The sequence below is a fragment of the Piliocolobus tephrosceles genome, chromosome 8 (genome assembly GCF_002776525.5).
Source record: "Piliocolobus tephrosceles isolate RC106 chromosome 8, ASM277652v3, whole genome shotgun sequence".
NCBI lineage: Eukaryota > Metazoa > Chordata > Mammalia > Primates > Cercopithecidae > Piliocolobus > Piliocolobus tephrosceles.
In genome coordinates, this window is record NC_045441.1 from 38923286 (window position 1) to 38940312 (window position 17027).

General features: G+C 45.9%; 1 protein-coding gene across 2 annotated transcripts in view; it reads right to left on the reverse strand.

Annotated features, from left to right (window-relative positions):
- Positions 1-3020: 3020 nt before the first annotated feature.
- GRB10 (growth factor receptor bound protein 10) overlaps positions 3021-17027 on the reverse strand; it is a 196864-nt gene continuing 182857 nt past the window's right edge. For both annotated transcript variants that reach the window (XM_023232057.1, XM_023232056.1), the window contains 6 exons: positions 15999-16076; positions 14953-15069; positions 13989-14055; positions 13678-13765; positions 8303-8396; positions 3021-6045 (listed from right to left, as the gene is read on the reverse strand). In XM_023232057.1, coding sequence (XP_023087825.1) covers positions 5899-6045; positions 8303-8396; positions 13678-13765; positions 13989-14055; positions 14953-15069; positions 15999-16076 — 591 coding nt within the window. In that variant the 3' untranslated portion in view covers positions 3021-5898. The remainder of the gene's footprint in view (positions 6046-8302; positions 8397-13677; positions 13766-13988; positions 14056-14952; positions 15070-15998; positions 16077-17027) is intronic.

The window sequence follows — 17027 nt, forward strand, 5'->3', positions numbered from 1 at the left end:
GCTACAGCAGAGTGGATCCGTGGCCACGTGTGAGTATACAGCTACAGGAGAGTGGACCCGTGTCCATGTGTGAGTATACAGCTACAGCAGAGTGGATCTGTGTCCACGTGTGAGTATACAGTTATGGCAGAGTAGATCTGTGTCCACGTGTGAGTATACAGCTACAGCAGAGTGGATCTGCTTACCCAGGTGTGAGTATACAGCTATGGCAGACTGGATCTGTGTGCCCAGGTATGAGTATACAGTTACAGCAGAGTGGATCTGTGTGCCTAGGTATGAGTATACAGTGACGACCAATGAGGAAAATGTGGTTCTATTATAAATTTACCAGCTGTTATTTCCGGAGTTTCACCTGGAAGTGGTGGAAGGGCTGGACGTGAAGGTGGTGTGACCACAGGAAGTGAGAGGAGTGAGTTGGTTGGCAGTCTTAATGGCTTATGTTGTCAAGTTCTTGAAACTCTCATACTCAGGCTTTGGACATAAGGATTTGTTTACTTTTTCATTTTGTCCTGGTAGCATCCAACACAGCCCTTGTGGACTTCCCTACCCAAACTTCCTGTCTATTGGCTAGTCCAAGAAGAGCTCATCTTCTTTAAAGAACCAGCACTGATCTTCTGTGTAGATACCCCAAGATAAAAGAAAATAATAGGAAAAAAAATAGTAGCAAAGAGCATTCTGTAGAAAAACATTGCCGTGAGTAGATTAAAATTGCAACCAAACACAATGTCATGAACTTAAAAGAACAAAACACAAAACAAGAAAGTATGTGAGTTTCTTGAGGTCTTTCTGAATCACATCACCAAAGGTCAAAGCAGAGCTATAAGAGCTCAGGCACTAGATAAAGAAAGCTGGCAGAGCTCTGAAGAGAAACATCAGAGAAAAGTGAAGCCAGCCTAGCAGGGAAGTGCGCATGGAAACAGCATGGAGAACAGACCCTACTGAAACACCATCATGGATACGGAGGAGGACAGGACCAAGACAGCAACTCAAATTCAAACGCCAAGAGAGCTGCAGGGGCCCGAGAAAATGCAAATGCTAGAAGAGGTTGACAAAAGGGAGCAAACACACAATTGCCATCTTTTTTGCAAAGATGTAGCAACATGGACGGAAATGGAGACGCCATTTGAAGTGAAATATGCCAAGCACAGAAAGACAAACTTTGCATGTTCTCACTCCTCTGTGGGAGCTAAAAAGGTGGATCTCAAGAAGATAGAGAGTAGACTGGTGGCTACCAGAGGCTGGGAAGTGGGGTGGGGCAGGGGAGGAAGCGGAAACATTTGTAAGGACTGTACGCTTAAAATGTAAAGATGGTAAATCATGTATGTATATTTTACCTCAATAAAAAAACAAATTAAAAAGAAAAATCAAAAAGAACAAAAAATGTATTTAGCTGCAATTCACAAAACATTTCCAGAAATCAAATGAGACTTTGCTGTAGCTACAGCTCAGAAGCGCCTACCATGTCCTAAAAAACAAAAAGTGACACCAATTGCCACCAACCCCAGTGTCTTTCTCCTTGTTTCCAGAGGACCCCGAGTTCCCCGAGGGGCACTACTCATCCTGAAGTGCCCTTTGCTAGCTGTGCTGATGCCAGCAGCCATGGACACCCTGTCACGTGGCCCTTGCTTGATCTTTGCAGGCCCCCCAAGCAGCCCATCTTGTGGATGGTCACTGGGGATGGCAGATGAAGCCCAATTTTGTCAAAGACAGATTTTTCATCTTTGTTTCCTGCCCTTAAGGTTGTGTAACTTCCAAAATGAAAAGGGGCAATGCTGCCTTTACCATTCTAAAATCGGAAGATGTTGAGTATCTTACCTTTTTACACGTAAGCAGCTAAGGCTTTTATCATTAAACAAAATCCCTTTTTATAATTTTACTCATCACTCAAAATATGCTGTGAAAACCGATGAAGAATGTGCTGGAGGCAGTGAGATGCATTCTCGCGTTGTACCACGGGTGTGCTCTTGGGAGGCCGTCGGCTGGCTCTGTGTGGCTGTGCCTACAAGCTTCTTTGGTGTTACAATCAACACCTGCAGTTGGCCCGGCGGGTCGCCACCTGCCCTGGGCTCTCCTTGGCTGTTGAAGCCGAGGGTGGGCTTCCAGAAACTGAGAATTCAGATTCTGAAAACAAATGACAGGAGAGTCCACATAGCACGGGGGCCCTTCAGCTGGTAGACCAGGTTAGCTGGCGACAACATGCACACGCCCTTCAGCTGACCAGGGTGTGACAGGGAGGAGGCATGAGATGGCAAGTCTGGCCCAAGTGTCACTTCAGTAGGTCAGCCAGGATCCTCCCAGGCAAGGGCTGGAGAAGCAACAATCATGGGCATCTATTCTTACTCTGTCAGTTGTTTGCCTGCTTAGAAAACCTAGGCTCTTAACATTTTAATTGTCCCGCTGCAGTGGAAAAAACACCAGTTGGGCTCAAGGGTGAATGTGAGTTTCTTGAGGTCTTTCTTAAGCCTGTGTGGGTATCTGACGGTTTCTGAAACCTAATGAAGTCTGTGATTTTTATGGGGGAGGAGAGGTCGGCTGAGAATGTCTTGCCACCAACTTGGAGCACTGAGCAGCCAAGAGTCTGGTGTCTCACCAGGGCTGGGCAAGCTTGTGTGTGACACGTCCCAAACAGCTGTGGATTCCTTGTGATAGTCTCTAGCTAGTGGTAAGAAGTGTGTTTTTAATATTCCAAGTCATTTCAAAAGGTTTTCAGTGGATGACAGGCCAGTGTTTTTTTTTTGTTGTTGTTGTTTTTTTGATAGGAGTCTTGCTCTGTTGCCCAGGCTGGAATGCAATGGCGCGATCTCGGCTCACTGCAACCTCGGCCTCCTGAGTTCAAGTGATTATCCTGTCTCAGCCTCCTGAGTAGCTGGGATTATAGGTGCACACCACTACGCCCGGCTAATTTTTATATCTAGTAGAGATGGGGTTTCGCCATGTTGGTCAGGCTGGTCTTGAACTCCTGACCTCGTGATTGGCCAGTGTTTTAAAATATAGAAACAGACATCACCAGCAATAGAAAATGAAGAACACTGTATTAATGTTTATTTCTAATTACAAGAAACAGAACATCAGTCCCTTATTTGTACAAAAATACCTGAAAGTTTACAATTAGGTTCACGAGCCAAAGAGCTATGTACAGAATGAAGCAAAGCACATGGAATAAAGGTTTTGTCTCTTCATTAACACCTTCTGCATTCCCTGAAAACGTTTATACACGCCAGGCCGATTTACAGTCGCTGCAGTTTGCACTGTGACATCACAAATCTACCGCCAGCTGGCCCGCCCCCGGAAAGGCGCAGAGATCGGTCATACTGTCAGGTATTAAGTGCAGAAAAGAGAAGACAAAACATCTAGGCTGAGGCACATGTTTCTTCAAGGTTTAGCAAACAAAAGAACGTTCTGGAACTCTAACACCTAGTGTAACAGAGCTTACCTATTAAACTAATAACCAAAGCATTTGGCGTTTTCCTTCTCAACTTCGTCCCGGTTGCTACATGGAGTTTCATTTAGAAAAGAAAATCACAGGCAGAGATACAAAGTCAACAGGCTCCAAAACAACCCTGAGCTGTCCCCTTTACATTCATGTCAATTAAATACAAAAATAAAAGTCAAATGTCCTTCCGTCCCCGGTTTGCGGGACTTGTTCTCAGGTGGAATTCCCAGCTGCCCAGCACAAGGCCAGCGAGCTGGGGCCTTAGGAGGTCTGCCGCCGCTCGGAGGCGGTTTACATTCTCCAACAATTCACTTCGGCAGGGAAAATACAAAAGACTACGTCAAACCAGCTACATACAAAACTGTGAATCAGAGTCAAGCTTTTGTTCTCCTTTTAAATAAACGCATATTTATAAATACGAAATACTGCAAATACAAGCTGTCTATTGGAGAGAGGCGTGAAAGAGATTATACACTGATGGGACTGGTCTACGTACACAGAAAAAAGAAATCCTAGAGTTGTTTCTCCTTGGAAAGGGTTTACCTCGAGCCAGTGAAGAGAAAGGAATCGTGGTGTAACTGCAACGTCCGTCCCTACGGTGAAGCCTGCCGCCAGCTGTGAACACGAGAATTATCTCACTGCCAATAGTTCGAAAGACTGACTGGCTACGAAAGGAAGAAAATGCAATTGAGCATTGATGGTTAAAAACATGTTTTGCTAAAAAATTCTTTATTTGTATACCTTTCATGGAAAACAACTAGAGTGTGGTCTGTAAACTGAAATGCAGTGTTACTATATGGTACACTGACTTCCAGCTGATTGGCTTTACTGAAGCTCGTGACACTGCTCTAGGCTATGGGGGTTGACTGACGAGCAGAGAAATGCTGTTCCTTAGGGAGCACTTCAGTGGGAGCGGATTTGGGGCAATATCGTGGCTAGCACAGATTCAGAGTAAGCCAGGCAGGTGTTGTCTTGAAAAAGGAAATCGTTCTGCTCACCACAGTAGTCTGCTGCTTGTCAAGGGAGTCCTTTCTGCTTCGCAGGGATCAAAGGTAAGGAAATGGCCACTCTCACACCTGATCACTAAGCTAAGGGGACACGGCAAAGGGGGCCACCCGAGGGGCGGAGGGGACCAAGTGACAACTCAAGCCACCGTCTGACTCATCTCCCGGAGCAGGGAGAAAGTGTTATGTTGACAAAACTCTTCCATGTCCACAACCACTGTGAGGTACTTTGGACCCTAAGCCAGCAGAGGAGCCTCGAGCTGCTCTGCGTTCACTGGCTTATGGGGGTTTTCAGCAGGACGGAGGGCTGCAAGCAAAGATCTTTAAATATCAGCCTGTGCCTGTGACCTCTGCAGCGTTTCCTTGTCTTTATCACCATGGAAACCCACGAGACACAGCACGAAGCCAACCAGGTGCCATTTTCTCTTTAGATCCTTTAATCCCCCGAGGGACATCAGCCGTGAAACGACTCACACCACTGCAGCAGCAGAGGTAAGGCAGTGATCGTTCTAGAACAGGCTGAAGGCTGTGGAAACGCAAGGCTGAAAGTACCCAGGTGGATGATGCAGCATCCACCGCTGGCCGATGACGGGTGCCAGGTGTGTCTCAAGGAGGCTGGCCCACGTCAATCTAGAGGCGAGACCGTTCAGCCTGCTGTTTGTGGAACAGTGAATTTTCCAAAGGAATAAAGTCTCCTGCACTGTGCAGAACAAGACACGCTAATAACAAGAAGATCTGACATCTGAGCATAGAGAAATGATTAACAGACTGTGGTTGCTTGACTGAGTCCACAAAACATGCCAAATGCCTACCACAGTGACACCTTTTATTTTAACAGAAAAGCTTTTCAAGTATACTGGGAAGGGCTGGGTTTGTCATTTGGGAGCTAAATCCACACCGTGGTAGTCGGCAGAGGGTGCGGAGGACCCTCTGGGAACATTTGGGGACTCGTACTCAGTTTGAAGTCTGCCCGTTCGAAACTCTTTCTGTATTATATGAGTTGAAACGCCATATCCCCCTCCTACCATAGGCTGAATACAATATTGAAAACAAAGAAGGAGTGCAAAAAAGTGATCAATACAAAAAAAGTAAACATATCAGTTTTAATTGTCAAGATTATTCCAGGGCAAGAGTTCATTTCCAATCATTTCTCTCCGGTTCTTGTTCCTAAGCGGCCCAAGCCAAGATGATCATTCCAGTTTATTTTCAAATTTCCGCTGGATCTTCCATGCCCTCCCCAATTTGGCCGACGCAGAGGGAGGCGACCCTGCTGGGTTCACAGCAGCAAATCGTCGTTTAAGTCCAACAAACTAGTCAATCTTGGTTGGCTGGCACTGAACGAACCCATCTTGCTTTGGGTCCCCAGGTGCAGAATCGATGTGTGTTCTTAACCAATGCACAGACCGCTTCTTCAGTCCAGTGTTCACTTCCTCCAGTCTTCAGCCGAGAGGACATCTGCGGTCATAAGGCCACTCGGATGCAGTGGTGCTTGAGTTTGCAAGGCAGGACTCCTTTGTTCAGCTGGTAAAAGTCAACCAGCTGGATCAGGTCAGAGAATTTGGTGTTCCCGTCATCTAGGCTGAAGAACGTCTGCCCGTCATCCTCGCACTGGAGAGACACAAGAACACTTGCCAGGTTAGAGGCCGCCACCTCAGGGAAGAGAACGGGGCCCACGGCCAGCAGCAGCGGCATCTGCCCATGATTTGATTCCAGAGGGACACACAGGGCAAGGTAGGCTAGAAAACACCAGGGGCGGGAAGGATGGGGGAGCAGAGGGTGTGTGCTGGGGGCTGCCACATTCCTGAGCGAGGGACAGACTTTGGGTGGGCTGTGGAGACCACTGAGGGCAGCTAGCTCCCCTGCTCCCTGAGGTGGTCATGGAGAAGGGCTGGAAGTTTGCCCCCAGTTCACCCAGCTCATGAGAATTATTTTTACCAGTTAACCTGTAAGTACCCACTGCACACAGCATGCCCCGTGAAGACTGCACAGACCTGGGTCCTCACTATATGACCTCAGCCAACTCCTGAGGCCCCAGGGGTTTACGCTGCTCCATGTTGAAGCAACTGTTGGGTGGCTGTGAGGGATTAATAAGTTCACGCAGGTAAATTCCCTTCCTAGGTCCCTGAATATGGGACAGTCATTTTTATTAAAGCAGGCGAATGCCACAGTATCTCCCAGAGATAACCATATTCCTATCACCTATTTTAACTCAGTGAGTTTTCAATTGCATGAGTGCAGATCAATGCGGCATGAGGAGGTCGCGTTGTTCACAGGGAACAGGTCAGCTTTAAGGCTTGGCTAATTAATGAGCTTGGAACCACTTCGTAACTCCAAAACCACTGCTAGAGCTAACAGCACATCCCACAGCCCGTTTTCACACACAGAGGCTGCACACTTATTGCCCTAAGTCCCAAGTTGCTGTTCTTTTGTTACTTGTAGGATTTGGGCATTACATACTCTGCCTATCATGAAAGCTCCCTTCTTTCTTTCTTTTTTTTTTAAAATTTACTCATCTAGCCCAAAACGTCAATCACTTTTCATTTTATATTGTGAGCTAAAAGAATTATAACAACTGAGTGAATAATATAATGCAGTCAAAGAACAGAAAGGATCATCTATGAGGCACTTTCCCTCGGATAGTAATTCCTGTATTTGCATATAAGGTTGGCTGGAAGCGGGGAAGGCTGGGCTCAATCCCAGATTCTGTTCCTCACCCCAGCGCGGTGCAGTGAAAGCCGCTGACAGCCATGAGCCTCATTTTCCTCACGAGTAAGGTGGGGATGTCAGCACACAGCAGGAAGCAAGTGGCCACAGAAAAGACAGCGTGTGGCACGCTGCCTTCCCCTGGCTCACAAAAGCTAAGCAAGACACCCTCCTCATCCTGTATGGTCCATGGCTGCAGGCCACTACATGATTCTTGAGATCATAACAAAGTCCTGGGGGTCAGATAAGCTTGAAGAACTCCAGGTTCCACTGTGTAAAACAGGTGGGTTTAGTTAATTAAAGCCTTCTCAGAGCTTTTTCTTTGCTGACATGCAGATTGAATCTCTGAGAGGAAACTATCCAACCAGCCTCTTTTGGTAGTTTGGGTTCCACAGGATATATTTCACAAACATTATCATTACCTGCAGAATTTATCAATTCATCACATAAACAGCTGCTATTAATTTTGTGTTTTGTATTCTCAACTAAACTGAATTCTTGCAGGCGCTATCTAGCACTCTAATCATGAACTAGAATTGCACTGTGGCATACTGAAGCAAGAGGTAAACTACATTAGGCAAATCAAACATAAAGCGCTTTGTCAAAAAAAGTAGTGTTGATTAAGGTAATCTGTAATGATGTTTTTGGAATTGTTCAAAGGTCTTTAGATCCAAGGACCATGTGGAAGGAGAAACATAATTGCTCTTTGGGATGCCACTTACGCTTCTTGGATAGCCCTGGTGCACACCAGGACAAATCACAAGACTCCTCAGACTCCACCAGCCAGCAAGCAAACCTACTGCATAACTCCTGCCTTCCAGACCTATGTGCTCAAGGCTACTGGGCCCTCAGCTAATTCTCCTCCACCTCCCCTTCCTGTGACCTTGACCCTCCCCATCAGTACCCTTTCAGCTGCAACTAAGAGCTCACAGGCTCAAGGGGGGCCTCAGCACCCTATTGCCACTTTCAGGATTATTTCTAGGGAAATGGTTTTCTAATTTCAAAAGACAAACCTGTAAAGAAACTCCTGAAAGTTTCTCACCTGTGGGCTTGAAACTGTCTGATACTTATCGGTCTTGTCAGTTTATAACTTGAAAACTGCATTAAGAATGAAACCAGAAAACAAAACCACAAGGACTGGTCTGAGAATATCAATACTTACAGGTAAGATCTGGAAATTTTTAATTTTCTGGTGATGACACAGTGTGAGTACAAATGCCTTTGGATTACTCTGGCTGTCACGGAGGAGAAAAAGCCTGGGGAATGGAAAATAGTTGATTGCTAAAATATTTTAAAATCTGGAACTAATCACACACAGACACACACACACTCTCTCTCTCTTAATCACACACACACACACACACACAGGCTTGGAGCCACAGTGCTTTAGTGCTTTGGCATCTGAGTGGCCTCTAGTGGCAACAGCACCCCAGGCAAGCACCAAGATGGTAATTCTGAATTGTCATTCTCCAGTGAAAAAACCTGGGCTCCTTGGGGATATGCCTGACTACAGGATTAGGGCAGGGAAACTACAGGATGAAGTAGGAATACTTTGTGCCTGCATGTCAAAAAGTGCTCAAAGAATAATGAGGACATGTCAAAAAGACATAGGAGGCAGTATGACTAAATCTGGGCATCAAAATGAATTTTAAAAGTAATGGATCATAACCCATAAAATCGGAATCTGTGAGTCTATAGTGTTATTTATAGATAAATGAGCAAATAAATTAATAGGGGAGAAGGCAAAGCTCTTTCTTTGAGGAAAAAGTCAGTCAATAAATAAAGGCATGATCCATTCGAAAACAACCCTTTGGCAATTACAGTAGTAACAATTAATGAAGGAGAAGATCTTCAACAAATGCTGAACCAGCAAATGAAAGGTGGATGAGAAACAAGAGTATTTTCATGGCATCAAAGTACTGTACTGTTAATACTTATTTACTACAAAGGGGAAAATAATAGCTTTACAGTGGAGAAATCTGGCCTACAGCATCTTCTTCATCAAGTGTCTAAATTACCACAACGAGCAATAAGACAAATTGACCTTGAGGGCCTCTGGAGAGGATGTACTGAAGATGACACAACATCACTTTTCTGGGGTGTTCCTGTCAAAAATGCATAGCCTGAATCTCACCATGCGTGAGGAGCCTAGGCTGAGCCCAGGCTCACTCTACAAGAACTGGCTTCTACTTGCAATGCAGGTCAAGATTATGAATACATGCTGGGAGAGAAGATTTGGATGAAGATGTTCTTTTGCTATAAAGGAGGCAATTAGGAAGAAGGGTATAGATTAGGCAATGAACTGTGTCAGTGTTAACTTCCTGGTTTTTATAACGGTACTGTGGTTATAGAAGTTCTTGTTCTTAGAAATTTTACGCTGAAATAATTCAGATTAAAGGGACGTCATGCCACAACTTACTCCTAAATGGTTCAGAAGAAAAAAAAAAAAAATTAAGAAGAATCAGGCAAATGTGCTATAATCTTAATAAAGGTATCTGGGCGAAGTGTGTACAGCTCATCCTATTATTATTGCAACCTTTCTACAACCTTAAATTTTTTTTTTAAATCTTAAATTAGCGCAAAAAAGGCATAAAATCATTGCTCTTACATGAAAAAATCTAGAGTTAGCTGAAAAGATAGTTATACATCAGAAAGAGAAGAAGGATCCAATGAAAGCTACAAAGAAGAAATGGCCTGAGAAGGAACTCTCTTTAAATATATCCAAAACCAAACTAGAATCATCAGCAAAATCACCAGTTCTACATTGTAATGTGAAGATGGAAAGCAGTTAAATAAGACTGGGAAATTCCCATGCTGAAAGGGTATAAAACAAATATATTTCATTATAGGACTTCTCAGAGCCTTAAAAATGTGAATATTCATGATAACTGTCTAGCAGTTTTCCAATCTTACCTAAGTAGAAACCTCCTTCAACCCTTTCTAAAATAGCACTTTGCAGGTCTTGTGTTCTTCAGGATACACTCTGGGAAACACCGATCAGAATGGGATTCCATGGTTTGGCTCGGTCAGGCCAGATGGGACGGCGGGAGGAATCTCAGACCCTACTGGGGAACATGCGGCACCGCCAGAGAGAGGACGCGGAGATTCAGTTCCTCTCCCAAGTGCTGGTGGTGCACACTGGGCAGCTGTGCCCACCTCAAAGACTTGTTTTCTTTAGTCAGAGTCATATCATTTCACACAAAACATCGTTATTCTGAAACCCACAAGTTTGCCGAGCTCCAGCTCTAGCTAGAGGAAAACGTGGGGCGTCTCTTTCTCTGCTGTTAACTATCTGCTGTCTTCTGCAGATGGGAAGCTACAGACGAGTGAACGGCAGCACGGCCCAGGCCTGTTCACCCCTGAGAGGGACGTGCACCCCTGAGAGGGGCAGGCTCACTCTGGGAAGTCCCAAGGCTGCTGAAAGGCTTGGGCTTTACAGGGAATGTCTGAAGGTTGTCTATCTGAGAGATGACTGCTATGGGGGGAGAACGGCATGGCTTAGGCATCAGCAGGAATCCTGGATAGGTCACTTACTAGCTTCATGATCTTGGGCAACTTGCCTTCTCAGCCTCAATTTCTTCATCTGCAGAAGGGGAACAACACCTCTTTTCTTTTTATTTTTTTGAGACAGAGTTTCGCTCTTATCGCCCAGGCTGGAGTGCAACGGTGCAATCTCAGCTCACTGCAACCTCCGCCTCCTGGGTTCAAGCGATTCTCCCCTCTCAGCCTCCCGAGTAGCTGGGATTACAGGCTCCCGCCACCATACCCGGCTAATTTTTATACTTTTAGTAGAGATGGGGTTTCATGGTATTAGCCAGGCTGGGTCTTGAACTCCTGACCTCAGGTGATCCGCCCAACTCGGCCTCCCAAAGTGCTGGAATTACAGGCGTGAGCCACCGCGCCCAGCCAGAATACCTCTTCTCTTGCAGGACCACTGAGAAGGCTATGGCTGATGTACATACAGCATTGTGCACGATCGCATGCAATACAAGGTAGCTTGAAATAACTCAATGTAGTCAGCCAACTGCCACAATCCAGTGATTTCTAAGGGGATGGCAGTTATAGGAAAGATGCCCAGTGAGATGCTAAGCACGCTAAGTGACTACTAACCAGATTCAGAAGTTGTAAACATGGCCTAGAATGGAGTGACAAGAACCAGGTAAGTTCTTGTCTTTATTAAGAGTGGATGCTAGGGATGGTGCACTCACTAGTCCACCATAAACGAATGAGGAGCCCCTTGTGACAGGACCCAACAGTGATCAGAGTAACAATCTAGACCATGTTTACAAGCAAGACACCACGCAAAGTGTTTCAGGTACGTATTAACTCATTTATCTTCAAGGTGACACTGTTATCTTCATTTCACAATGATAAGGGAAGTGGCACACAGAGAAGCTAAGCAACTTCCCCAAGGTCACACAGCCAGTCATGGAGGAGTTCCTGGTTCAGCAGGAAGAGCAGATGAAAAGTCAAAGTATCCCTCTTACAAGGATGCTATATGAGTCCTGGGGATAACACCTCTTTTTCTGTGGTTGGGAGAAGGGAAAGCTTCAAATAATCCAAATTTTGCTGAAGAGGTTTCCCAAACAAATTTAACAACCAAAATACTCCTTGTTTGCCTCTAGTGGAAAGTGGGAGAACACAAACTCATTATTCTAAAAATTGACAAGTAAAGGGAAAATCCAGGCATTTACCTACTTTTTCCAGGAAATATGTGATGCAAGAAAGAACTTCAGCACATACAGGAAGGAATTAGAAAATGATGATTTTGGAACCCCTAATGAAATACTGAACCACGGCAAGTTCACCAAGGGCTGCTAAAACCATGTGGTGGATGGGGATGGCAGCATTGGTGGGGAGGCTCCAGCTGGCTGCACTTGAACCTCTGCTCACCCAACACCATTAAAGAGCAGCCAGGCTTCAGGCCTCCTCCACTCCAGGCAGCAGAGCACCCAGAGGACACCAGGCAGGAGAAATGCATCTGATCACACCATGACCACCATTCCCCAGGAATCAGGAAAACAGAGGAACTTATTAAAATAAACCACAAACATGCTATTAGCAAATGACCCACTTCTTTAACAAACAAAAGATGTTTAAAAAAATAGAAGAAAAACAGAGTGATGAGAAAGACTATTCTATATCCAAGGAGACAGAGGTGAAATGGTACAGCATCCAAATGCCATTTGTGGGTCCTGCCTTAAATAATAAATAACCTCAATTTAATTTAAAGGAGTTTTTTTGGTGACAACTGGGGAAATCTGAACATGGATTAGCTTTTAGATGATAGTAAGAAATTCTTATTTATTTTGTTAAGTGTAATAATATTGCAGTTATATCAAAACAAAAGGATCCGTATTTTTTTAGAGACAGGTACTGAGATGTATTTGCTGGCAAAAATTTAGGATTCTGAAATTCCCTTTAAAATAGAAGAGGAGGAGGAAGAGGAGGAGAGAAAAAAGGAAAAAGAGAGCTGAAGAGGAGGAGGAGGAGAAAATGTGGGAAACGTAAGTAAGTTAGCAGGTTGAAGCTGCTTGATGGGTAAGTGGGGTTTCATTATACACTTATGTAAATGTGAAAATTTCCATAATAAAACTTCTTGTAACATGAAGGACACAGGAATCACTCTTTGAGTTTAGCAGCTTCCAGGAACCTGTATTTTGAGCATTCAGACCCTATATGGGACAGCTTCCACGTGGATGCAACTACTTCCTCAGGGCGGATGATCAGCCTGTGTCTCTTTCTGGAGGACTCTGCTGGCTCCGCAGGGTCGGCCTTCTGTGGTAACTGCATCCCACGTCCCTGTCCCTATATCCACACTGTGACTAGCTCCTTCCCAGGGTCATTCAAGTGTGGTCTTGGGATTTGCTCTGGTCAATGGGATAGTGGCAAATGTGATGCTAAGAGAATCTTGAGAAGTCTTGTCCATGTGTAGTGGGGTCTAACTTCTCTTGCTATGCCTGGGAGCCTCAAGTAACCTGCTGCAGACACATGCCCAGTCACTCATCGCCATGGCAACAGCCCACAGCAACAACCTGACACGAGTGAACCTATCCTGGACTGTCCAGCCCCAGCCAAGCTGGCCCACGTGAGAAAGGCCACTCAACCAACAACGATCATATGTAATTGATTTTTGTTGTTTTAAGCCACTAAAGTTTGGGGCTATTTGTTCTCAGCAAAACCAACCTCATATAGTACATAATCAAAAAGCGTAGGCAAAAGTATTTTTTTTTCCCATTTGCCCATTATCTTATGAAGATAAAACAGTTTGTGTTGTCCACCTCTTCAGATTTCATCCAGAGGTGAAAGGTAATTACAGATACAGTCTGGGCAGACACGGATTAGATCCCTTTCTGCCCCTTACTAGCTGGCCAAGCTTTGTGTACCACTTATACCTCTGAGCCTACCTTTTCTCCTCTTTAAAATGAGGACAAAACTGCTGCCTGCCCAGCAAGGATGTCTGAAGAATTAAACAAAACAGATTCCCAGCACAATCAAACCTCAGCAGACCAGCTCTTATCAGTGGTGGTTCCTTACCCGTCCACGAGCCCTTGCTGTTTAATGATCCTGTGGGATTCCTCCCTGGAGATCCTCCCGTGAAACCAGTGCTGTGTCCTGTGAATCACTGTGGGGGGAAGAGAGGAGGAAGGCAGGATGGTGGTGCCTCTGCAGAATGGCTTCCCTGACAGCACAACCAACTCTGATCAATGCAGAGCCCCCGACTCCCCCAGCTACAGCTTATGTGGTGCACTCTGGGCACAGGCAAATTTGTAAGGCTCGGGGGAGTGAAGGGGGTGCTGTTTGATTTTCTTTATGTACAAAAACATCAGGCAATGTGCCCTGTTTACCTGTACTTAGGGTAGAAGGGTGGAGGGGACTTTGGCTACCTAGGATGTTCATCCGTGTGCTTCGCTTCTGCAAAACAAATTCCACATTAGCGCCGAGGACAGCAGACAGACACACCAAGTCACCCAATACGTCCAAGCTCACGGCAGGGCACTGGGTCGGGTGCCTGACTGGGCTCACAAGGGCCCTTGCCCCATCTGAAGCCCCCACTGACCCCTGAAAACAAAGAGTTCAGGGTTCCCAGTTGTTAAGAACACCTTGAGATATCTCTAGTAGCCCCAGTACCGAAGTAGAGATGCTTATTTCTCACGCTGAAGACATACGATGAAAATGCCACAAACATCCTGATAAATCTCAGGAGAAACACACGAGCCCTTCTATTAAACTCATGCAGTTCTCAAAGCATTGGGCACTGGACTTCCCGTGCTTGGGACTCCCTGAGGCTGAAGTACAGAAAATGCCAGAGTACAGGCTCCTGTTTTGCACATGGCCTTTAAGTCTCAGGAGCTTGGAAGCTGAGTGATAGTCTTCCTACCTGGAGATTAAGAACCTAAGCCTTGGGGGTGAGGGAGTAGCCCAAGGCCTCCAGGCTGTTAGTAGCAGACCCTGATGTGAACACCTGCTGGCCCCACTCAGGTCTGGGCTCTATGCACTCCACAGACAGCCACTGCCAGTTCATCAGAACAGTTCTGCACGGGGGCCAGGGTGGGCAGAGAGTTCTGTTCCTCTCCTGTCCCTTCCATGAAAGCCCAGGGACAGGGCGCAGTGGGGAAAGGCTGGGTGCTGGGAAGGTGGAAGGGGCCTAGGAGGGCCAACTGCTTCCTGCAGCTGAGAACTCAGAGGACCCCCACCCAACATGCCACCCCTCTTGCCAACCCGCATAGAGCCGTTCTCTGGGAGAAGACCACGTGGTGGGGCTGCCACCTCGAGGGAGCCCCTCCGGGCTGGCCAGGGCCGGGGCCTTACCCTCCAGGCGTGGCCCTCCTCCAGGGCTGCGCTCTGGGCCTCCGCCGGATTCTCTATCACGCGTCCTGTTTGCCCAGAAAAATCCATTGCCACGAGGGAGTTCTCGGAGACACTGCGCTGAAAAGGAAAGGTCACGGTTCTGAAAATGTAGGGAAATAAGGCAGAGTGGAGTCTTGGTGTGAAACTATCATCAAGATGGTCAGGAAAGGGGAGCAGGGAATGCCCGCTTTCTACCTCTGAACTCCCCAAGTTTCAGGTGGGAAATTCACTGGGTTAGCCTGAAAATTCAGTGGCCCCTTCGGTTTTTCTTAAGAATGAAACACATTCTAGTCCTCCCTGAGTATTAAAAAGGTTGCTGGTGAGGCCCCCAGCACCCACAGCATTTGGACCATGTGGTCCTTCACAGGCTCCTGACCTGCACTCCAACACATCAAAGAAATCGATAGCCAGTGTGAGCCTAGGTCTCCCCAGTGAGTCATTCCCTCGGGGACGTGGGTTCGGGAAAACTCATGGACTCTTTCTGTGGCACCATTTGGCATCTCAAAGGGGCAGACACTGAAGGACCCTCAGGACTATATTTTGAGAAGATGAAGTGCTTCTGCCCCTTTGAGAACAGAGTGTCCAGAACACAAGAGGAACGATGACAATCTCTAAATTCTCACCAGGGAATGAATGCAGCGTAATAGTCAACAGCTCCCATGGGTCCCAAGGCTTAAGGAACAAAGGCGAAAGGCAGGAAAGGCAGTGCCCCACAAGGCCAAAAGTTGTTGCTGCCATTTTTGAGCACCTAAAGAAAGCCACCTACTCACACAACCCTGAGGGGAGATGCAGGGACAGGAGAAGAATGGCAGAGGAATTCACTCCCTGCCGTTACACTGTTGAGACCACAAAACCCACGTCACCATGGGACATACTGGCTTCGTTGAAATGCGCACACGCTCTCCGGAGCTTCTCTTGCCCACCCCGTGTGAAGTGAGGCATCCTTAACACGTGTGATGCAGAAGCTGAAAAGGCACTAGACTTCTGAAGGTTCTGGCTTTACTTACCACTGGCGTTGAGAACGGGGATAGCAAGGCCTTCCTCTGCTGAGGGATTCGGTAGTTCTGGTAAAGGAGCATTCCATACTGGAGGGGAGAAGCCACAGTGAGTGACCGGCCGGGGAGCCCCGAGGGCTGGCATGTGACAAACGCCACAGCAGGAAAGGGCAATGTTGAGTGCAGAACAGGGAGTGATGCCCTGTACCAGCCTCCAGGAGCCTGAGTGCCACTGACCCTGATCAGTGCAGGGATTAGGGGCAATGACGCTCCTCGAAATAAAAAATTCGAGTATAGCTTTTGACTTCCCCAAAACTTACCTACTAGTAGCCTACTGTTGACCAGAAGCCTTACTGACAACATAAACAGTTAATTAACATATATTTTGTATGTTATATGTATTCTATACTGTATTTTTTATAAGGAAGCTAGAGAAAAAAATGTTATTAAGAAAATAATAAGAGAAAATACAATTACGGGATTGAACTGCATTTATTGATCCTGTTAAGTTTACATTGTTGACATAATGAATTATCTGTGTGATGTAGAGGGCAACCGTTCAATCTCTATCAAGCAATTTAAGTTTTTCTTGTAATGTCATGACTTTTCTCTGTTCTTGGGAGCACTTCCAGTTTCACTAGTGACATTTCATATGGGTCCCATGGTGTTCCTTAAAGTTCCTGTATTGCACTACACACAACGAAAAATACTCCAGAAACATGAGCCCAGTTTGTACTACAACATGCAATTTACTGGAGAGAGGACCTGCTCATGGGGAGATAATTAGCAACACAAGGTGGGTTTTTAAAAGGGTATTTGCAACATCTGAGTTCACTGTAGCAACAGGAGGTGGCTACGAAATTATGAGAGTAATGTTATGCAGTTCTGAGGTAATCCGCATCTTTGTTTGTTCACATCTCTTGACTACAAATGGTGCCATATACAGTCGGTGTTTGTGTGCATTCAGTTTTGATAAATTTTAACTTTTTATAATAGATTTCTATATATAAAAAAACTCTCAGTGGAACTACACAGTTCAAA